This window comes from Octopus bimaculoides, chromosome 2, assembly GCF_046866305.1.
Source record: "Octopus bimaculoides isolate indiv1 chromosome 2, ASM4686630v1, whole genome shotgun sequence".
NCBI lineage: Eukaryota > Metazoa > Mollusca > Cephalopoda > Octopoda > Octopodidae > Octopus > Octopus bimaculoides.
The window spans coordinates 36331505-36356575 of record NC_142929.1 but is presented as its reverse complement, the minus strand read 5'-3'; the positions used below and the strand labels follow the sequence as shown (position 1 = coordinate 36356575).

Genomic DNA, 25071 nt, shown 5'->3' with positions numbered 1-25071 from the left:
TCATTTGTTCCCGCGTACCATGATAGCTGATAAAATTGGTTTGATAAATGTAAGAATTGAAAAAATTTGCTTTAGATGTATGTATTGGTATATATTACAAGAAACAACTGAGTTTCTTTCTCCGCATAATAAAATAGTAATCAAAGGGGTCCATAGATAAAAAATGGTTGAGAATCTCTGCTCTAAGGCGTAGACATAAACGAAATCCTCATGAGGTTTTCGCCATCAGTTTGTTTGGTGAATCTTGTCATCACAAAACCGTCAATAGTAGCAAATAAATGCAACAAACTGCAATACTGTCTTATGAAAATTCTACTAAACTCATACACATAGCAAATCGTGCAACAAATTTAATATGAAAAAAAAAATTATGGCCTCAAATATATATACTGAATCTTGATATTTTGAGAAAACATTGTGATGCATGTATGTGTGTCTACCCACCAATTTTTTTTCATACTAAATGATGATCTAATCGTAATCTACACAATCTAAAAGGTGTTTGTAGAAAATTTCATTAAAAATACTGATTTTTCAGAAATTTATGAGGAAACAAAATTGACTGGTGTGAATTTTCCGACACTCCTCTTCCCATTCTCGGAAAGCATTTTTACAACAAATTCGGATACGATCGGAATCTACCCATTTTCCTGAAGGTTATGAGAAAACAAAGTCGGAGGGCGGGGAGCACACTTCTGTAGGCCTGTCCCTGCTTTTACTAATAAAGATAACGCTTCATAATTGTTATTGTTACAGTGTCAAGTTTTATGCTCAAGAGGATTGTCACATGTATTATCTTTTTACCATATTTGTAATACTACTTCAAAAGTGTATCATTTTAGTACAATCGGGATATCCGATGTTCGAAACATTGAAATTCCAAAACCGTTTCGGAAAAAGAAAAAGTTTCACTAGTTACAAAAGTCGTGAATCCTAAAGCTTTTGCATATTCAAGAAAGCTAAGTCAAGGTCAATATAAAGATCCTCGCCCGGGGAAAAAAAAAAAAAAAAAAATTAACTAGTGGGGGTGGGGTGTTAACAAGTGTGTGGAAAACGAATATGAAAAATTGGATCTTGTGAATTTTCCGAAAGCCCCCCCCTCCTCCCAGTGTCGTTAGCGCGCATTTTCATCATCTCCTATTTTTGTTGTCTGCTATTCCCAGTTTTATTTATGCTAATTTTTTTACCAATTATTCTGGTTTATCTTAGCAACAAAAATAAAAAGAATAAATAAAGTATTATTTCAAATGGAACGAAAAAAAAGTGTTGTTATATTCGGGGATGGTCATAATGTTTGCCAATTAACCAAGCGCATCATACATTTAATCTTCACTTCAGTTTTATTATTACTAAATTTTTTTTTTAATACAATTCACTAAATTGGACAATTGCAGTTATCTTTTCTTGTTTCAGAATATGGTCGCGAGATGTCAGCAATAACAAAAAAAAAAAATTCACCAGCGCCCTCTAGCTTGTGTATAAATACCTGCCGTTTGCTTCCGTTCTTTCTTTCTGCGCAGCTCCTTCTCTCAGCTAGTTACTCTTAGCAAGCTGTTTCCTTGTTTCATCGGTATGTGAAATATTTTGTTATGTGTAGACTATTTTGTACGGTAGTATTTTCAGCTTTTGGTCCTGTAATTATTAGAAGTATTTTGTTCAGGTTATTTCTACAGATTCTGTGCTAAATTATTTTCTATCGAGTGATCATTAGATAGTCTTCGGTTCAATATTAGTTCTTGTATCGTTTATCATGTGGTAGATGTAATAAGATCATGCGAGTGACGATCACTATAAAGTTGGGAATCTCTCTGAATGATTTTGAAGAACTTTACATCTGACGCTGGTTTTGGTATAGAGTTCTTTTTAAATAGCGTTAAATCAATTTAAACCCTCGTATTCTAACCCCTCTAGATTATTAGGTTTATTGCACGATTTCATTTCGTTGTTAGTGCCACATGATGCATTTATTTGCTACTATTGATGGTTTTGTGATGACAAGATTCACCATACAATCTGATGGCAAAGTCTTCATGAGGCTTTCGTAAATGTCTACATTTTAGGTCAGAATATTGTTTTTATGTCTACATTTTAGGTAAATTATTTTTATCAAACCAATTTCATCAGCTACTGGTTGCATGATGATAATTTGTTAGATAGGGACAAATGATCTCTTAAGTGATATAATATTCTAACTCTGACTTCCAGTGCTGACGAGTTGGAAATTTCTAATTTTGCTTAGTTATTACGGAAGGACTTGCTACTTTTTTTTATTGTATTCTGTGACCCGTCGTAACGTTTCTATTTAGATTGTAATTTTTATTTTTCTGTTCATCTACACCGTTGATCTATGATGAAATATTCTCAGTCTCCTGATTTCGAGTGATTACTTAGTCACCAAATCTGAGAAAGACGGTTGGTCCCCCCATCCTAATGTCTAAATTTTTGGAAGGTTTTTCAGTTTTCGGTCCTCCCGATAAGACTAGAGTTTTATTGTAGTTAAATAGGGTTTTTACATTTAATTTCCCTCAAAGAGAATCTCTTGGCTTTCTTTACTCCGTGGCGCTAAGAAAGTTCAAAGACTTCAAATTCATTTTGTATGGCCTTCTCATGATGAATACGGAATTACCGTTTGATCGTAATGAAACCATTTCTGGCTGTTATTTCTGAAGTTGGCTATTCTCTTTGATTAGTGCTCGCCTTCTCAATTTTATCTTTACACCTTTATCGGCAAATTTTTTACGGTATTTTGCTGTAAAAGTCAACAAGAATTGTTTCTAGGCTCGTAATCCATTTCTAATTTTGTAGAATTAATTTCCTAATTAGATTTTAGTCTATCTCTAAGGAAGCACTGCAATAATAACATACGCTAAACTATCAACACAAAACTAGATAGAATATTTTTCAATTTCTTCCATCTTTTCTCAAATTTTATCCTAAATTTTCAGAAGTATTTTGTATTTTCCTGCTACTGACAAATTACATTTCTTTTTCGAAGAAGTACCACTTTGGTTACGTTATTTTTGATCGTGTCCCTTGCAGAACTCGTGATTGGAAGAGGGGATGGGTGGCTTCTTAAAGATTTTATTTTATTTTCATATTCTATGTGAAAGAATTAACTAAGGTTTTTTAAATAGGGATATGAGCGTGTCTTAGAAAGTGTAAGAAAAAAGTGTGGATTTGACTTTTCGTCTTTTGAATATATAGTTAACTGGTACGTTATTGGTTGTGTGATGACAAGCTTGAACTCTCTCACTGATCTTATTGAAGATACCATGAGAGCTGACAATTTGAAACGACCAGAATGTTGCTAATATTAGTTTGAGATGTTTGATTTCCCTTTCACGATTTCATTGCCCTTCGCCCCTTAGGCTTGTTCACTGCCAGCATACACGTCTCCTTGGTGGTTTAGGCGCATATTTTTATTGCACTGCTTCTGAAAATAGACTAGAATGAAATCAGACGTTTCATTCTTAAGGACCCGATTAGATATATTCATCAGTTTGTATAGATTTTTAGTGGTTGGGCTCATTGTAACTTAAATATATATTACTTTGAAGATTTGGTTTAAAAGTTTTTGTTAAGGCCCTGTGATGGAATGTATATTTGCTACTCTAATGCGAAACTGATGAGAATCAAACCAATAATTGACTGAGGGCTTTTGCTAGTGATTTCATTGAATGTTTGTTTTTTTCTGAGTTAGGTTGAACTGGATGCTGCGTAGAGGTCTACAAAAAATTTGAAGATATAACTATTAAGAATTATTTTAATGTCAAGATTTGTACGAATTTTGAGAAACAGCTCCAGCTCCATCTAGTGTTGTTGCTATGGTGGCGTTTCATGCTGTGATATTAATTTTCAGTTGAAATTGTTCTACCTTGTATATAATAGGGTGGGTTTTTTACAACTGTGGACAATTGTTTTTTGGAACATGAAGTTCTAATAAATTTGCATTACTTGTCACATAGTGTTGCTTATTTATCTCATTTGGATATGTATCCATTATTTATGATTGCTACTTTCTTGTATCCGGGTGAAACCACGGCAGTGGGAATGCACTGGGATCGTTTTCTATTTTTTAAATATATATTCCTTAGCAACGTCCCAGATGCTTGAAATAGAATGTACCACCTCTCCATAGCTGGCAAACTCTGCGGTATTCTGCCTTAAGCACGCGATATAATCCTCTCGATTTTATTTTATGGGGAATTTAAGAAAAGTTGCGAACTTGCTTTACACACGCTAAGAAAGTTCCGACTTCAAATTCATTTTGTATGGCCTTCTCATGATGAATACGGAATTACCGTTTGATCGTAATGAAACCATTTCTGGCTGTTATTTCTGAAGTTGGCTATTCTCTTTGATTAGTGCTCGCCTTCTCAATTTTATCTTTACACCTTTATCGGCAAATTTTTTACGGTATCTTGCTGTAGAAGTCAACAAGAATTGTTTCTGGGCTCGCAATCTATTTCTAATTTTGTAGAATTAATTTCCTAATTAGATTTTAGTCTATCTCTAAGGAAGCACTGCAATAATAACATGCGCTAAACTATCAACACAAAACTAGATAGAATATTTTTTAATTTCTTCCATCTCATTTTCTCAAATTTTGAAATTGAAATTTCTTTTTTCAGAATCGGAATCTCCATAGCCTAAAACGTGGGATTCCGTAAAAAAAAAAGTGGGGAAGGTTCAGATTACATTTAGTCCATCTGGACCGATTTTTCAATATCTTTCTTCCCACATTGTTGGGATTATTCCAAAAATTCGGAGTCTGTATTTTAAAAAGCGAAGTTGAAATCTTTTTTCCCCCAGTCAGGTGAATTTCGCTTGAATACAAATTTGAAAAGAATCTTCTGGAAATTTCAAAAAATAAAGCGGGGTAATGCAGTTTCGCACCTTCTGGTTCCTACGTTTTAGATGGACATTACGTATATGCAAAAAGTAATAATTGTTTTTTAAATTCCCCCCCCCCCCCCACTCGCATTAAAAAAATTTTTTTTTGGTGGGGGCTAATGCAGTTTCGCACGTCTTTGAAAGATGCATTTTTTCGGATCCCTACGTTTTAGATGTCAGAGATTACGCACATGCGAAAAAGGATAACACCCCCTCCCACTTACAAATATATTTTACACACCTGTCGTATACGTCGGTTTTGTTTTTTTCACTTTAATGGTGGATTAATCCCAACAAAATAACATAACCACCTTTAAAATGAAAAAGAACAAAACCGACGTATACGACAGGTGTGTAAAATATATTTGTACTTTTTCTGTTTATTCTTAATCTTCGTGTTTTTGCAACATTGAAAAAAAAGTTTCGGAAAGCTAACATTTTAAAATTCTTCGTGAAGCGACACTGTGATAGTTTTCTATATTCAACCGTGCGTGTATATTCCTATTTTTGCTCCTGTTCTCTTCTACTTCTCCACTAGAAACGTTTACTTTGGAATTTACTTCTATTGAGAGAAAAAAATCGTGTGCATGTTATTTTTAACGAAAGTTTTCTTATGACGGCTTCTCTTCACTGTTTAGAAATCTACGGATGCGCATACGCACATAAGAAAAATGAAACAAATATGGATGACTTGCTCCGAAACACCACCGAGTGGGGAACGCTTCTCAAAAATAACCTGCAGTTGTTTCCTTAAATTCCTACATGCTCGAAATGGGTACTACTAAAGCAGCGCGGACCCGAACGCGCAGTCGCGCGTCCGCGCTAGCTAGTCGTAAGTGGTCGATCCTAACCCTAAACACGTATTCATTTGCACACGCGGGTTAGGATCGACCACTCAAGACTAGCTCGCGCGTTCGGGTCTGCACTGCTTTAGTAGTACCCTCGAAATGTAGATATATCAAGGTATATTTGTAGAAAATTTCACGAAAAAATATTTATTTTCCTGGAAGTTAAGAAGAATTTAAGTGGACTCTGTTGGAATTTCCGAAAATTGTCCCCCACCCCCATTCCAAAATTTTTGTATATTCGGATTCTACATAGTAAATACTATATGCATAGAAAATTTCATTAAAGAATATTTTTCTGAAAGTTATGACCTCCCAAAGTCGGGGGTGGGGGGTTAAAACCCTGTAATGCCGAATGGTTATATATATATATAGTAAGCTTAAAGCAGAATTCCGCCCAAAGATCTTCGAAAGCGAAATGCTTTTCACAGCTTTTGACTAAAATTCCTTCTTAGTTTTCATAACTAAATATGGTTATCATAGCTGTAATATAAAACGTCAGTCGGAATCTTGTCTTACCTTATATAGGCTTGGCAACCATTAAAGCTGACAACAGTATATATGGTTTAGAGACTTGGAAAATGTTTCTTTCAATCAGAAGTTCCCAAAGTGGACGGTGAGAGAGTCCAGTTGAGCGCTGGTGTCTTTGGGTTCGATGGAGAAAAAAGTAGGCATCGGGGGACGTTATGAATTTATATTATTAAATATCAAATGATACATAGTATATATGAATTATTAAAATATACCTAAAAATATGGTCAAGTCACTTGATCTGGCGGCTGTAGCAGACTGCTCACTTGTACCCTTGGAATCGGAGTCCAGTTGGTATAGAGTTACGTCAAATTTTCTACTAACGAAAACGCTACTATATTTGTTAATTTGGTAGTTGGGTGCTGAGTTGATAGCATTTACCCTAGTACAGGATGTGCTGCATTTTGTAGCGTGTTCAGCCTAAGGTGATTATGAATTTAGGTTCTTTTGGCTCACACCTTTCAATTCTCTAACAATTGATTTCAGACTTTGTGTATGCTAATTATGGAAATGAAATACATTTTCCCCATGAATTGATGAAAAGCCGCACACACACACACATTGGTTTGATTTCCATAGTAACAAGAACTGTGCAGAGGACCTTGTCTGGACCCGGTTCAGATTGGTAGTCTTGTGCAGTAGGTTTTCGGGAGAGGATGTCGCGTGACTTGACAAGTTTGTCTTTTTGTGGTGTTATGTCAGTTGAATTTTCCAGGAAAATCGAGTAGTGGAGGATTCATTCTTGAAATTGATGGTTATAAATTTTGGCATAGGACTGAACCACGCGTTGAGTTTATTAACTCGAAGGGTGGTGCCCACATGCAACAAGTATAAAGCACATAGACCTCTGTAAAACGAAATAATAAACGACGCTCTGACACTGTTCTGTGGTTCATGTAACAGAAAAGACGAAAATTGTAACTTGTTTGAGAAACTCCTAGGGTGCATCGGAAAATATCGTTTTTTAATTTTTGCTGTAAAATATAGTGTACATGAACTGACTGACAGGTTTTTCTGTAATTTAACTTTCGGTTTTTTCCTAATCCAGTGAGACATAATATAGATTGTATTAACTGCGACAACCTTGTAGGTATAAAGCGTATACGGCATTCTTTAGTCTTGAGTACCACGTGTACTATCAAAGTAGTGAGTGAAATTTCAAGATTGCACCAAGTAGGTACAAGACAGTCGTTCATTTAAGCCTAATAACAGCAAAAACCATTCTTCTGTGTCAGGTTACATTCAATTCAAACTCTTTTCTTTGAAATACCGTGGTTGTTTCCCCTGGATTGCTATTTCAGGGTTACTGCTAATTAGTGCACTAATTTTAAATTTACTTTGAATAGATTTAGTGCTGCAGTAGTCATACCTATTTATCTCACAACCCCATTTGTAGGTATTGAATAGACTGCTGCATATTTTATACGATACATTTTGTGAACTTTGGTTGGTTGTAGATATATAATAGGCAAATCATTGGGGGTGTATGGTTTAAGCATCGTTTAGTTGTAACCTGAAAATTGTGATCATTTCTCAGACGAAAGCAGTAAAAAATGTTAGTTTTGAGAATTGTTAACAAACCGTCTTTACATAAATACATATTCCAATATGATAGAAAGAATTGCATGTTCTATATTACGAATATCAATAGATCAACGTCTAGTTGTAAGTAAATACAAACTACTTTGGTCCATGCCAAATAGGCCATTCTTGGAGATTTTTTCGAGTTTCTCATGTAAAACCAAGTAAGTGGGAATGGTGATACAACATAATTCTATTTGACTTTGAAAAGCAGTTCTTCACACTGACAAAGATAAGAATTTCACCTGGTTCCTAGCATATTTTGCCTTTGAGTAACCTCAGAGTATTCTCTTGCATGTGTTCATGGATCCTTCGCAATCCTCACTTTAATAACGTCCATTGCTGTGAAAATTATAACTCATTTCTTGGCAGACATGTATTGCCCTCTGAAGAGTAAATATCCTACAATGAAATACATCATATCAGCCAAGTCTTTCGAGCAGCAGTAAAACCTGCCTTGTCCGCTAAGCATGGACGCATCAAACCTAGCTTTTTATTCATTTTTAAAATAAGTGCACACCGTCTCTATTTAAACAAAATTTTATCCACCTTTCCTGAAGTTATTACTATGAATAATTTCCTTCAGAATTTATTTAGTAAAAAAATATCAAAGCTTAATATTTGTCTTTAACACTATAGTCGAAAGACTTGAAAAATGTATTATTTCTCAGACCAATTAAAAGCCTTTTAGTGTACAAGTGGTTACACAATATATTATAAGCTTGAAAGTATTTTAAAAGTTGACCTTGCTGACACGCTCGTCCCCTGCAACCCTTTCCAGTTGAGTATCCCTAATTTTGAGGGCTCATAGGTGCTGGTGTCACGTAAGAAGCACTTGTCAGTGCTGTGTTAAACCCTGTACAGCATAAAGTGGTTGGCATTAGGAAGGGCATCCAGCCATAGAAACCATATCAAAATAGATATGGAGCCTGAGCAGCCCTTCAGCTGGTCAGCTCCTGTTAAACAGTCCAACCCATGCCAACATGGAAAACGAACATTAAATGATAACAATCAAATGCCAAGCTAGATAAATTATGGTAACTCATTTATTTACTCTCAAAATCAGAGCACAATGGCACAGCAGACACGTTGGTGCTAGGCAGCTTCACATGTAGGGAGTACTCTGAGGAGTTTGTGGATTTATCAAGAATTTATGATATAGTAAATGTAACTTCTGTAGGTTCTCTGAAAGTTTGGTTGCCTAACTGAATCTATACCAGTTCTGCCTGAATGATGATCCAAGTTATGGGAGGATTGAAATCTGAGCCCTTCAGTGTACAAACAAGGATGTGAGCTGGTTCAGAGAAGAAAGATAAGTTACTACAAATTTCAACTTCACAGACCCTTTTGGACACCGGCAAACCACCATTGAGTTCAGACCTGAACATTAATATAATTTCTTGATTCTGCTCCAGTAACTCATAATCTGAGAGTCTTGTAAGCCATCATGACTTTCTAATGTAGTCTGAACCAAATGTGGCTCTCAGGACTTTCTGAATGGCATACCTAATGAATAATTACTATTAATTTCTTTGGTGGTGTGGCCTATGGACCGTCTGATGTATCATGTCTCTTGCAGCCCACTTCTTGGTAAAGGTTGCCCATTCCTGTTTTACTATCCTGCTCATTTTAACCTTGCACTACACAAATACTGAACAAGATAGAGATCTACATTTTACTTAAAAAAAATGAAAGAAATGACGCAACTGTACACACTAGAAATGGGTAAATTGGGATAAAATATTCATGATATTGAGAAATGCCATAATTTCTTAATTATGCATAATGCCTTCTATATATTTGACAAGACAGAAAAGTAATAATATGTATTCAAAAATACTAACTTTAATCCCAGAAATCTCAGGTCAAACATTCTTATTTCAGATCTATTCCATTTCAATCACAGATTTTTTGAAACTGAATGGATCCCATATTTCTAACCACTTCAGAGCATGCAAATAGTAGAAAAAAGTAGTGCACTTGTATCCTACAAGTATTTAGATTCATTGGAAGGCAAGATGGTTTAGTTAAAGAATTTGGGCCAAGATGGAAAAAGAAGAGTGCAATCAAGAAAGAATTGGAAGCACATTGTAATCTGCAGTGTATAACGTCTCCTAGCACAATCAGAACAGATGATGTGTATATATGCATATTTTTTTCTTAACTAATTTCAGCTTAAAAGCTGTGGCTATGCTGGGCTTCACTTCGCGTTCTTACTTGGTGGGGTCATTCCAAATTAGCGGTCCCAGAGGCGTCATCATGTGTAGAGCTCACCAGATCCACCAATGATCTCCAATGCTGGCAGTCCTGCATCCTCCAAGGTGATGTCAAGCCTCTGGAGTTCTTGCCCAATCATGTCTAGCCATCTGGTGTTGGGCCTTCCACAAGGGCTATTCCAGCTACTGTATTGAATGAGAGTAAAGCCCTGGTAAGGTCTAGCAGGAGACAGACATGTCTGTACCAGCATATACAATGCACTGGTTCTCTCCATTCTCAATGGAACAGAAATGTGCTCACCCCCTCTAAAAAATCCTAGCCAACAAGATCATTGGCTTTGATAGTAGAGTCCTAAGAACATTAGATAGTACCACCATGCTTCCAACAAAGAGCTGTGTGCATGCACGCATCAGTCCATAGCCTCCCACCTCGTAACTATCCATAGATATATATGTACAACATGCTTTTACACTGGTTATCTTTACTAGATTCCACTCAAAGATATTAAAGGTTATGGTAAAACCTCTAAGTTGCTTCTCTTTTTATATAAGGTTCTATAATCTTTATTCATAACTTTGACATAAAATCAATTTCTGGTCTTCCTTTAAACTATATGACACTTGACTATCTATCAAGAAGGTATTACTATTGATCTATAATAAATGCTATATTAGAGACATCTCTTCTAAGCCACTTCAATAAATAAGTTGAAAAAATGCAATAAAGAACACATGAAATATGTGATACAGAGAAATATGATAAATGCGTTTGGATAATAAATTAAGATCTTCAATATTCTTTTTATTGAATGTCTTTCAAAACAAACCTGAATGATGTCTGATTTGTCTAATGAGAGAGAATTGTATACAGTCAATATAAGCTCTTTTAAAATGGAAAATTTGAAAGAATGTGCATATTGAGAGCTAGTAAATTGGTGAAAATATGTGTGCAAGGAGAAGAGTTCTAGAGTGCTATAGTTTGGATGTAGAAAGGCCGAACATGTTTATTGCATGAAAAATGAGACAGTTATTTCAGAAGAGTTATTAAGCACTAAAGTCGTTGCCACAAAAAGGACTCATGGTTGACTATCAGAGAGAGCTTACAAGTAAATTTTTACTAAATTCTCTTTAAAATAGTGGCATCAAGCATGAACTTTATGACTACATACTTATGACAATATTAGTGTCTGCTGTTTTTTTTTTTACCATTTATGAGATCAAAAATCTTTAAGCTTTATTTATTGAGGGTCTATAGTTCCTTTGAAATTTATGACAATATTCTTAGCAATAATAGATATCAGATATCTACTTTAGGAAAGCTCACTAGTATAATATATTTTGAAGATTCTAGAGAAATATTTGATAAGAATTGATTATATTTTCAAACTGAAGTAGTTAAGCAGTGTACTGTTTTAGTAGAAACAATGGAATATTAGGGTCATTTTGAGGTAGTTTAGACCACATCAGGCTGACTCATCATGTTTCTGCTGTGGCCAAGTATTTTCTTTTTCAGGTATTGCATATTCTGAATACACTACCTAATAATGATGTAAGTTGAGGGAAAACTTAGCAGCTTTCTTAAGGATCAAGCTACCATGTTGAGGCTCCTCATTAGATTGTGTTAACGTTTTCTTAACGTGTGTTTGCTGTGGTTTGGTACTGAGACTAGCTTGATATTATTCTATTGTAGAATGCTTTTGAGGACTCTATCTATAGATGTAATACATAGATTGGTAGAGGTACCTTGATTATATGGAGATGCTCTTGTGTGCAGGTTTAGGAGGAGTGAAGATGGTATCATCTGTAGAAGAGTGTGTGAGGAAATAGTGAGCAGATTGCTAATGTACAGAAAGGCTTAAATAAACTTGAAGGTAATTTGATAGAATGGTGATTGGCTGCCAGATTATGACAGAGCATACTGAGAGAAAACTTCCAGAAGAGATGGATGATATCCATAAGTAAGCAGTTTTGGTAGGTCCTTGTATGAGATGCAGTCAAAGGCTTTGCGAACAGTTTGTTGATGATACTTGAAATTATTGGAACTTTCTTTGTAAATGAAAACTTCTGAACTTTGAAGGGAAATTAATGCATAGTGTATTCAAACAGATAATTGAGCAGCCTTTGACGTTTTCTATCCAAAATGGATTGTTAGCCCAATATTTACATGCTATTATTTATAGCTTTATATAATTGAAAAAAAAAAATTTCATGTTCTCTCAAAAATTTATGAATTCTGATGACATCAAGAAGATAATACAATGGCTTTTTTATAGTCAATTGGTAAGAAACGAGTTGACCAGTAGAAGAATCAAATACTGATACAATATCAGTTATATTGTTTGACAATGAAATTCTTTTCATTATTGTGTGGTCCTCTGTGACATGAAAGTCATTGTCAAATGATTGCCTATGATTAAAATAGTCTATGCCAAGGCCTAGTTAGGGACTGTACTTTAGCATATGGGTTGCAGAGTGACAGTTTGAGCCTGTTTTATTAACTTCACTGTCCAGTCTGGTGGTGTCTAAAATGGAGGGAGACTTGGAGAGCAACATCTATTACTCTTCTGCATTTATTTTCAGTGTTATATATTATGATAGTGTAAGGAGGTTATCTATACTTTCATTTTTGCTGTAGTGTGGTGAACATGTAGTGAAGGGTGCTATGGATTAAAAATAAATTGGGAAATCACATACATGAATTACTTTTTACCGTAAATGAACTATCAAGGCTTTTCAAACCAGCAGTTTATTTTTCTGCACAGTGTCCCAAGAGAAATTGCTGGGTGTGCAGGTTTTGTAAAAAGACTGGAAATTTGACATGATCACAACACAACTTATGCATTCTGTAACCCTAGAATACAGTGGGCAAGTGTCATCATTGTACATTATAGTTATTTAATTAATTCATAGTTATTTCATGTTGATTGCTTCATCACCAAGTCATTTTTCATGCCAGAGGCTAACAAACTTCACATTCCCAAGAAAATTTCTTATATTTTTGCTAAGTGCTTTCAAACAACTTCAGTGGATGTTAAATTTGGTTGAAAGTAACATTTTCTTTAGTTTAATAAAGGATAATGATGTTTCAATTCAGATTACTTTATTGTAAGTACCTAACGTTGCACACTAAACAAGTAATTACTAAAATATTTACTTTTTTATTCCAATAATAATGGAAGCCTATTGTACAAGAAAATTTTACAGTAAACCACACAACAAATTTGATAAAAAAGGAGAAACAAAAATTCCTATGTATTATCTGTTATAAAATCTTATCAAACCATATTGAAGTCAAACTCTCTGAAACAACATTTTTAGGCTAAACATCCTGATAAAATTGACAGAATAATTGTATTTTGAGCAAAAGGCAATCTGAAATGTATGTGACTTGAGCAGAGTGGATAGGTTTCTCAAACAAGTTATGTGATGTGCCATCAATATGGTTGCTCTGAGAATTGCCAAAAAAGTAAGAAGCCAATGACAATTGCTCAGTCTTTGATCTTATCCAGCAAAAATATTCTTGGCTACATGGGGGAAGAAAATGTTATAAGGAAACTGAATATTCTGCAATGCCAGATGATATAGTTAAAGAATATTTGCTATGTTATAATACAAAAAGTATGGTAATTTCATCTGTCAAAGAGGTTCTGTTTGGTATCCTTACTATCCAACTTGAGTTCACATACATATAATCTGACACCCTGCTTTTTATATACAAAGGTACAAAAAAGATTTATTGCTCAAGCCCATGTGTTGACGTGAAATGCCAGGCGGAATGTAGAGGTGATAGGAACTATTGAAGCCTACGGCATCGATGAATAACGAGCGGCCGCAACCATTTTAGGCCAGTGTTTTATGTGTCAGTGTCCGCACATGGCATGGGATTGCAGGAAGCCGAAACCCGAATGAATTTTCTACCAATGCAAGCAAGCAGGACATAACATCAGCAAGCGCCGACAGAGAAACAGTCAAAGGGAAACTACTGTCTCGCTAGTTTCCCCCTGCAAGCAAGTAGAGGAACTCGGACACTCACTGCCTACAATGGTGTATACAATACTGTTCTCTTCAGGGCTCTCCCCACTTACCTATTGCAAACTCACAGCGCATATGTAACCCTGTTTTCGATTGTATTCATGCCCATCACTACATCAACTCTATGGTTGATCACAATTGCAAACAGCCTTATTTTTGCTGCTTGCATCACCATCTCCACTTCACTGCTACCTCTACATCTAATCTCACTGCTATCAACTGCCCTTACACTACTTATCTTGTTCCACTTTTCAGTCACTAAAGTCGTCGAGCTCCTCCTATAGGCTGTGAGTGTTCGAGCGCCTCTACTTGCTTGCAAGGGGAAACTAGCGAGACAGTAGTTTCCCTTTGACTGTTTCTCTGTCGGCGCTTGCTGATGCTACGTCCTGCTTGCTTGCATTGGCAGCAAATTCATTCGGATTTCGGCATCCTGCAATCCCATGCCATGTACGGAAACTGACACATAAAACACTGGCCTAAAATGGTTGCAGCCGCTCCATGGAGGCTTTTTCTCCTCGTAATTCATCGATGCCGTAGGCTTCAATAGTTCCTATCACCTCTACATTTCGCGTCAGCACATGGACTAGAGCAATAAATTCGCCCATGGAGATCTCGTCCGGCAGTTGTTGCAGTCGCGCCGATATCTCGTCAGAGAAACCATTCACGAACGCCAGTCGCACCGTATTTACCATTATAAACTTTGTGAACAGGGCAAGCACTTTTCAATCTGATATATAAGCCTGTAAAGAGGGCAGGGAGACAGTAAACTCAAGGGGTGTTCCAAGCAGCGTATACTCTATGCCACTGTCTGGTTGAAACTCTAGCCGGGGAACCCAAAACTGAAAGTCGGTTAATATGACAATTTTGAAGATCCGAGGAAAAGTCTTACATTACTGAAAGCAGAGGACATCAATGAAGCCAGTGTGTTAACCCAGGAGAATTTTAATCCCAGATCAGTTTCAGAAAATCTGCAAGGTGAATAAGTGCGGTTTATGAATAACTGTCTGGCCAAACAATTTTTTCCGAAACTTCTCCCCTTACGAAATTCTGATGTTTCTGTCTTACCCATCAGCTTCTAAAAGCATGTGCTTTCAACAAAAGCATTAAATGAAATAAAATTGGCAATACGTGTCTACTCAGGATCTATAATCCAAATGTTTTTACAATTTATTTTTCACAAAGTTTATGTCAAAGAGGACGAATGGGTACGCTGAAAAAAAAAGATCAGTAAGCTGGTATTAGATAAAATTTATCATTACAGGAAAGCATATTTGTCATATGGTCCTGCAAGTTTTTCAGATTTGGGTAGTATACCAGTTGATTAAGTGAGAGTGACGTTGCGAGTTAAGCGCGTAGAAATAACAGTGAAAGTAGCTCAATCAAAATGTAGAACATATATAATGCTAGTGGTCATAACTTTAATTCATCGAAACTATTACCAGTTAATGTCGAAAATTTCTGAAAAAGTAAATTTTCAAGGGCAACAACTCAAAATCAAAATTTTTTTTGTAATCCTACAGGAGTCTAAATTAAAATTGTAAATAAGCTATGCAGTAAAAGGAAGGTTAATCTGATCTTTAACACACGGTAACAACCCTGGATATGTTTCTATCTCATGAGACTTAATTTGCGAAGTACAGTTATTCACGGGTGTGTTAGATTAATGGTGACAGAGAAATATTTTTGTCTACACTGAGTATATTTGTTGGTATGAGATAGAATAAAGCCAGAGAAAATAACAGAGTTATCATCCACAAAGAAAATAAAATATGAAGTACATGCTACTTGTGTCTACCTAAAAAAGTACCGCAGTTTATATCATGTGAAAATTGGTATAATAGCTTGAATACAATATTCACAGATTAAATTTACACATTTACATTCGATAGACTCTTCCATTTCTTGCCTGATTTCAAAATTGTCACGATGAAATTTTCACAAAAATCAATTTAAGTTTACTTTTCTTTAACTGATCGATAGTTTTCTTGTCTGTTTTTCTCATTATAAAAATGTTATATGTGATTTCCAGAAATAAACAAAATTAAATACGGTAATAATTGTGATGTAATTAACGGTAACTGAGTGAAGTTCCTTTGCGGAAGTGGTTATTCAGTGCGGTCCTATTTGCATTTTTATATGGAGAACGAAGGGGAAAAAAGATTAAAGTAATCGAAATGATGAAACGATATTACATTATGGCATAAATATTTTTATATAAGTAAACATTCGCTAATTCCAAATTTTCCTTTTTTTAACGACAGTACTAACTAGAATCTTTTTAATCGCGTCTCCTTTTGGGTATTTTCGTTGTTTCATCGAAGGTAGATCTCGTTGCTAGAACTGTACTCGCCATGTCCTCATGTTTAATGGTAAGTCTTTTCCCTTTTTGACGTCTCCCACTCCCATAAAAAAAAAACCTTTACGAAAGGACACCCCCACCCTAAAAAAAACATTTCCTATTTTACAGTTTTTTTTAGAAAGCAGTTGTCTTGTACCTTGAAACTATGCTCACATGTATAATTTATTGACATTAACGTTTCACTCTTAACAATTTGTTAAACTCATTATAAAAACTGTGTCGTTGACTTATTTTTTAAAATATAGTTTTGTAATGCGAATCATTTCAAAGAGCAATATCAGATATTTCTAAACTGGAAGTTTTGTGATCATTTCGTTCTGTAATTTTTGAGTTTTCAAATTTAGAAGTAAATCTGATCGATTTAGAGCCTAACTTACATTTGTAAACAAAAGGCTAAACAATGAAATTTGTTGTCTGCTAACTTACTTCAAGACAATTTCATTAATTAGGTATAATGGTGACTTTTTTTAAAAAAAGAACTATAGTTCATTGTTTGGAAATTTTAGTGGATCATCGTATATAGGGTTTTGATTTAATCGGGGGTGGGGGAAATATATTAAAAAAGAACAAATATTGGTACACGACCATCACCGACACCCTCATAAACTACCCTTACGGTTTACCTACTTAATTCAAGTTACTATTTTTGAACGGATATTGTGACATTTCTTGATTTATCCAGAAAATGTATAGATAAAAGTAAACAAATTGAAAGCTTCGTGCATTTCTGCATTTGAGAAGACACTGGAATTAGACACTGAGGGAAAATGGCTGTAACTTTTTTATTTTTTAATTTTGGCGATTTTCGTTTTCGATAATGTGTTCTATATGTCACGGTCATGCGATTCCTCCTAAAAAAAAATTTTGGAACACCCCCCCCCCCCCACGGGGTGGGGGGGGGGGTGGTGATTTTCTTTTTGGCGATTTTCATTTTTGACATTGTGTTCAACATGTCACGCTTTTTACCAGAGAACATATATTCGAAAACGATCAATGCAAAATAAAAAAAAAAAAAGAAAGTCTGTAACAAAATTCGAAAGCAATTCCGATTCTGAAAAAAAATTGTTTGAAAAATTTCAACCCCCCCCCCCACCAAGCAGGCTATTTACATGCTAGAAATAACAGCCAAATCTGGTTAGGGTTAGGTTTACCCTAACCCCGTTTGCCAAAGCGCATCTTTTCCTTCATATTTATTTCATATAAGGTGCACTTCAACTACTACACTATTTGTTTTACACTTTTTCCACCGGGTGCGGATCTATATAAAAACCGGGGGGGGGGGGGAAGAGAGAGGGTGTGCGTACAATGTCATTTTAATTTCTTGTTTACTGCTCTCTACTCAACTGACGCTTTGTTCTGAAGCATATGTATATTGAATTCTAAAACCAGGCTATTAGTATAGCTATGCTTAAGCGAAATAATAATAATAGTAATAATCATATATGTATATGGTCCAGATTTCCACTTTGGACAGTATGAAAAATTCTTCCATTTAATTTGTAGTTCAACATTTTGATTGTGTTTAGACTGCTATTTATTCCGAAAGTTAAGAGCAGTGCAGTAAATTAGGCTGAGGTATAAACATTTTCAGCCTGTCTTCATAATAGTGTAACTATCTTTGTATCGAGCACTTAATACCGATTTTTTAACATCAACATAAGCATTTTGATGTCGCTTCAACATTTGAAAATTACCTTCCACTTAATTTATATCGTTTGAGTGAAATTTGTCAGATTAATTTTTATAATTTTGTCCCCGATCAATTATTGAAATAGTCATTTTGTATCGTTTCTTGCTTAAAACGATAAAGGTAATTGTAAAAAAAAAAAAATCGAAATTCTGTTTGAGAAATTTCCACGTTATTGTCTCTTTTACTCTTTTACGTGTTTCAGTCATTCGATTGCGGCCATGCTGGAGCACCGCCTTTTAGTCGAGCAAATCGATCCTAGGACTTATTCTTTGTAAGCCTAGTACTTATTCTATCGGTCTCTTTTGCCGAACCGCTAAGTTACGGGGACATAAACACACCAGCATTGGTTGTCAAGCGGTGTTGGGGGGGGGGGACAAACACAGACACACACACACACATATATGTATACTTATGTACGACGGGCTTCTTTCAGTTTTCGTCTACCAAATCCACTCACAAGGCTTTGGTCGGCCCGAGGCTATAGTAGAAGTTTTGCCCAAGGTGTCACGCTGTGGGACTGAACCCGGAACCATGTGATTGGTAAGCAAGCTACTTACCACACAGCCACTCCTGCGCCTATGTATATATATTTTCTGCTATTATGCATTAAATGTACTTTTTAAAGTCAACTAAATGCTCAGTTTATCCGTAAAATTTTCTCTAGCGTTTGAAGAGGATAACATATCTGAGATGGAAAAATTGACAGACTGTTTCGGTAGATTTTAGTTCACAATTAGCGCATACTTCTCATCTAACCGAAGTTTACGTATTTTAATATCTGTAAGATTTTGTGCAAGTTTGGTTCAAGTGCTTTCGAAACGTTCCGGTGGCAGTGTTAATATATTGCGCATCTGATAACTGGTTCGACCTACCAGAAATAACAGTCCATTCTCCTTCAACTCACCATGCCATTTAAATAAAGTATACATTGTAAAATATAGTCTCTGATAGGCAAAAAGATTAGATGTTTCCATCTGGAACACCTTTGATCACAGGTCTTTCTCGATCAAAGTTGTCCTGGAGCTAAACAACAAATCGTCTGACAAATATAACTTTATTTCTATCGCATATCAGCTGTTACTGATATCCATTACAACGGCTGGCACTTTCAGTTCCTCAGCTATTGGTAATCCTTTCAAGTTTGATCGGAAAGTTCAAGTTCTTTTGTTTAGGTGGTTTCTAAAATATTGTTACTTGAATTAACTTAGTTAAGAAAAAACAAAACAAATCAAACACAAATGACTAAATACTTTGAAATGTGAAAGTGAAACTACAACTCCGAATATAAGAGTTGAGTAAATGGTACTGACCAGCATTTTCAACAGAACTTATGAACCAATTCTGTTACTTTCAAATGGAATTATCCCAAATATTTTAGTTCAACACATACCAATAAGAAAAAGTGGACAAACATAACTAAAATACATGTATTTTGTTAAATATTGTTTATTAATTATTCTTTTTTTTTTTAAATACATAATAATTTTCATTTTCAGGAGGTAGATGGATCACAAAGTTTTGTTGAGGTGTTGTTATCTAATGATTCTGAGCGATGGATGGATTCCATTGTGTAAGTTCTCTTTATTCTAATTCCATTTAAATGAACTTCTTTTGTTTGCTTCTCTCTATCTATCCCCCACCAACTTAGATATAAAAAAATCATTTCAACTGAATATAACATAACATTAACTTCATTTAATTCTATTCTCATTGTAAGAAACCCCTTAATACTATGAACTTCATTTTGAATTATTTTATAAAAAGAGATACTCGGCTAGATATTATTCTGTGGGATACTGTTTTCTTATTTAAAAAAAAAATGAAGATATAGAAGAAAGGCAGAATAATATTTTTATATGGCTTAGTCAAGTGGAAGAGGCTGTGCCATTATTTTTGCTGGCTGGTGAGGTTAATGCAGTTTCTATTCAGTTTGATGTCTGCAGGGAAAACATTGGTGAAAAGAGAATGCAGAAGGTTGATGTTCTGGAGAGGGAAGAATGGGAAAACATTAGTTTGTATAGGATCTGGCCAGTGAAACACGGTAGGGATGTCAAAGGTGGAAAGATGAGTATGTTGGAAGGCTTATCGGCTTGTTACCTAGTGAGCTGAAAGGCAAATTGCAGAAGGTATAAAGGGGTAAAGAAGTGAATGATGAGAAATGCAAAGTTGTATATAGATGCTTTTGTGGTGAGTATCTAATGACAATGGAAACTTAATGCTTCAGTGTGAGACATGCAAGTGTCATAAAATGTGTAATTATTAATGTTTTTTCCTGTACTGCACATGAAGGTCATCTTTGGATGGTTCTAGTAACTTATTATTTTTCTATAAGAGATCGTTAGATCCTTGCTCAATCTTTCTCTCTATCTCTGGAGAAAGGAATGTTGTGAGTGGTCTGCATACTTAAGAAGTGGCACAATATAGTTGATTCCAAGAAAGAGACACAAGAGGAATCAACCTGAGGACTTGACAAGTACATTATTTGTCAGTTCTAGCAGGACAAAAAGCAAAGCTGACCATAGGATGCTGGAACAACGAATGATGTGTATTAGGATAAGAAGAATGTCATAACTATAAAAATTAAATGATATAGATTTGTGTTTATTTTTACAGATGAAATCTGTGATTTGAATATAGTCTTACTTTCGTAGGTTTTTGTTATATTTGTAAACTGGTAATCTGTTTGTCTTTTACAGTCAGGTGAAGAATATGGTAATTGGTAACAATAAACAGAAAAGTCAAGTAATTGTTCAAGGATTGATTCCCAGGTGATGATTTTGTAATGTTTTACTAATTTATGCAGTTTCTCAAACACATTCAGATATAAATATCTAAAATAAAAAAATCAAATGACAAAACAACGATTATATTAAAGGGAAATATATTTTATGTATTCAAAGCTGAAACAATGATGCTTCATATATAGATTTCATACACAGGTTATTAATTACTATGAGATTTATATTTTTTTGTTTACTCTTGCCAGATTTGTTGTTAGATTAATTAAAAATGTAAAAACAAAAAGTAGGTCAGTTGACTATTATGCAATAGCTTTATAACTATTTCAGGCATTCCTTGCATTTCAGGAGCAATGTACTTACTCACTAATATCTTACCATAACATGTAGTTCTGTAACACAAAACATATTTTCTCATTGATTTCTATGTAATATGAAAATCAATGGGAAAATGGGTTTCATGTAACAGAACCTCACCCTGTAGTAAGATTTTCAGGAGTGCAAAACTTCCATAACATGGAAGATGCCTGTATACAAAAGTGTTTCTTTTGCTTCTCAACCACTGTATGTTTGCTATAGTCAGTTGCCACAAAAGCCCAACATTCACTGTGACTTTGCTCAGTAATGAATGGAACTGGCAAAACTCAATATGATCATGTACTAGGATTCTGGCCAGCAATAACTGAAGGCTATGACTATTTGGATGGTTTGCATGAAATGGTATATAATTTATGTTACTTAGAGGATACAATTGTACCAGAAGTGAAATTAGTGAAAGAAAGTACAGTAGTTTAAGTTTTGAGTGTGTAGAAGCATTTAAAGAAGTGATATCTCTATTGGAATTTCTTACATTGTATAGAGAGCAGTTCAAATGAGTATGTCAAAGATGTGATACTAGATGGCAGCATAACATAGAATACAAAAAAAATCTAATAATTGAAGAGAAATGGTTTAAGTGAAGTCTGTCAATGTGTGTTAATTTAACAAATGGCTGAAGTATGCAGCAGATTACAATGGTCTGAACATATAATATAAATGTATGGTATATACTATGCAAAAGAGGGGCATTGATTATTATTGAAATGTTCCATTGCAGAGGTAAAATGAGAAAACTTTGTAAAATAGTAATTAGTGAGGACCTGAGTTAGATTGTACTTCAGATAAGGTGGCATTTACTTGGTATGCACAGAGTAATGCTGTGTTATGAACCCATCTAACTTATAATAGCGTGGAAGAAAAAAACCCAATATGATTTCAAAATAGTATTGACATATGTACAAAAAACAAAATGGGGAGATCTCAAAAAGATAATGGCAATGACGATAGGAAGGATGGCAGCAGTAATGACAGGAACTGAACTATAATAATTGGATGTTGGTTTCTCTGATTGACTTTCTTAATATTTAATGAAATCAAAATGTCTTCGATGTTAAAATGTTGGAGTAAAGAAAACATTCAAGTTTAACTGGCAAGGATTATGATGTATTTGAAAGTGGAATGCATGAAGCAATTTTTTTGGATGTTTTACTGAATATTTTGTTTTATTTTTCTATCTAGGTTACTTCAGTGGATGATGCATGATAACATCCCTTTGGATCTGAAGATAGAATGCTCTGTGGTTTTGGGGAGTTTATCAAAAGGCACAGAAGCCAACATTGTCAGTTTAATAGAAGCTGGTTCAGTACCTATATTACTTGCTGGCAACAGTTGAGTACATTCTTTCATCTATGTTTCTCTTTCAAATGAAGTGTTGTAGGTATTGCATTATGCAGCATTGCTTCACAGACTTGTTTCAACTACTGCCCCTTTTCTTTTACTAACACTTTTTCAGCCCCAGCCCTTTTTTAAATGTACATGTAATAACAGGCTTAAGTAATTTAGTTTGATGCAGGTGAATACTTACCATAGCATCACTCTTGTATCAGTGGGAATTTGATGTGTAAATCTTAGGTGTATGAGCAATGGGATACAGAGCGACAAACTTGATATAAGAGGAATAATGTAGTGTGCACGAGAGAAGACTATATTGGTATGAATTTGTGATGTGTATAAGGGATGTTAGTTGTATAAAGAAGTGTTGAGCACTCAATATTGATAGAACCTGTTGAGCAGAAAGACCAAGGGCTACTTGGGATGAAGTGGTAAAAACTACTCACTATAGGCTGACTCTCATAAGTATGATGGCAATGAATGTATAGCATTTATATATTTGAAATATTTTGTAAGGTGCTTGTAATATTTTAAATTGTGTCATTGGTTGAAATTCATGAAAATTTTCTCAAAAGTAAAATATTCCTTCTGTCTAGAGTCAGTCTTGGTCTCTCAGCATAATGATTGTTAGATACTAAAATTGCATTGAAATCTCTGTTGGAAGTTAAACAAACAAAATAATTTGCAAGAAATAATATCTTGTTAGTTATGATTTTATTGATTTAAGAGCTGTAGTAAAGATTTGAAGCCAAAACATCTACTTGCATTTAAATTCTTAAGGTCTTCATGTTTGTTACTGTAAGAGTAGTGTGATCAGAGAACATATGTAAATGTTTTGTGTGAAATATTTACACGTAAGAAAATTCTTTTGTTTGTATTTGCTTTAACTTCTAAATACTAGTTTGAAATTTAAGTAGCTATCAAGTATTTTTATTTTCAGGACTTGCTAATTATGATCTGAAATATGTAGAAGCTTGTTTACGCTGTCTTCGTACTGTCTTTCTCTGTAATAGTGCTCCCAAAGAACACATTTTTGAGGTGAGTAATTTTTATTTTGGTTTACATCATATGTTGATATTTATTATAATGATGGTGAAAAGACCATTTCTAGATTCATGTTATATTGATCTACTTGGTTAATACCTTCACTAGCCTGTCACTTGAGATCATGATCTTTATATATTGAGGCCTTTGTCAAGAATATAGCTGTCAGGTTAAGAAGTTCATTTCATAACCACATGGTTTGGGTTCCATCCCACTATGGTACCTTGTGAATGAAGTTTAGTAGACTAACTATACAGAAGTCTATTATATATATATATATCCATGGCTCCTGTGCATCTTCCACATACAAATACTACTTTCTCTGAGAACCTTCTTATTATTCCACTGTGCATCTTGTGTGTCCATAGCTTGCATTGGGTACACTATATAGAATTCCTGCCTACACATCATTCAGGGCCATTTACCTGATGGAGGTAGGGTCCTATCCATTTTTTTGCTTACTAGAACCTTATTCTTTGCTAAGTTAACTTTAAGGCCCTTCGATTTCAGGTTTTGCTTCCACACCTGGAATTTCTTTTCTAGTTCTGTTACAGAATTTGCGATGAGAGTATGATCATCAGCATAGCAGTTCCCAAGGGCAACCGGTCTTGAATTCCTCTTTTATGGTCTGGGGGAAAGAATGATGCATGGGAGGTGACTGAGAACCAAACCCTGATGAACACTAAATTCATAACTGTACTCTTGGTTAACTCTCACTTTACTGACAAAACCTTTGCATGACCTGTGCAGCTTTGACAAGCCACTCATTTAATCCTAGGTTCTTCAGAGCCCACCATATCACACAGCAGGGTACTCTGCCAAAGGCTTTCTCCAATCTTCCAGTATACACTGCTTTCACCAACATTTAATTGATGGCGATCTCACATCATCATGGACAATAAAATATATTTTAATTTATCTCAGTTTGCATTTTTGCACTTAATATTAAAAAAAAAAAGAATGTCATTGTATTGTCAAATTTAGTTGATATCTAAAACACATATTTTCTGTTATCAGGATTCCAGTATAATCCCTTTACTAATTAATGTCCTGCCTAAATCATCTTGTACACAAGAGTGTGTTACCACCATATTTGCTAATTGTTGCAAGGTAACCTATATTTTATGTATGCTTCTTCTATTCTGTCTCTTAATTAAATTAACTTTTCTATAAAGTCTATTTCTCAGTTACTTATTTTTTAATGGCCACTTTTCAGATATTCAAGTTAATTTTTGTATTATTTGTAAACTATTGTAATTCTACTGAAACATTAAAAAATTTATTACAAAGTAGTTTCTTGTAAAATACCAAACGATAGAGGTTAAGGATGAGTTATTGTTAGGAAACCTGTAAATGAAAGTATAGAAAAGTCACTGGATAACTACATTATAATATATTTAATTCTAATTATTTACTGTTCCCATTATAAACA

The 25071-nt window shown here is 34.7% G+C and overlaps 1 protein-coding gene across 10 annotated transcripts in view; it reads left to right on the top strand.

The window, feature by feature from the left end:
* Positions 1–1508: 1508 nt before the first annotated feature.
* LOC106884361 (armadillo repeat-containing protein 8) overlaps positions 1509–25071 on the top strand; it is a 66959-nt gene continuing 43396 nt past the window's right edge. For 6 of the 10 annotated variants that reach the window (XM_014935717.3, XM_014935715.3, XM_014935711.3 and 3 more), the window contains exons 1-6: positions 16227–16467; positions 19644–19717; positions 20844–20915; positions 22443–22591; positions 23536–23633; positions 24657–24749. In XM_014935717.3, coding sequence (XP_014791203.1) covers positions 16450–16467; positions 19644–19717; positions 20844–20915; positions 22443–22591; positions 23536–23633; positions 24657–24749 — 504 coding nt within the window. In that variant the 5' untranslated portion in view covers positions 16227–16449. Of the gene's footprint in view, positions 1571–16226; positions 16468–17741; positions 18033–19643; positions 19718–20843; positions 20916–22442; positions 22592–23535; positions 23634–24656; positions 24750–25071 lie in introns of those variants that run through there. The other 4 variants (XM_089343112.1, XM_014935712.3, XM_089343113.1 and 1 more) reach the window with 4 other exon arrangements.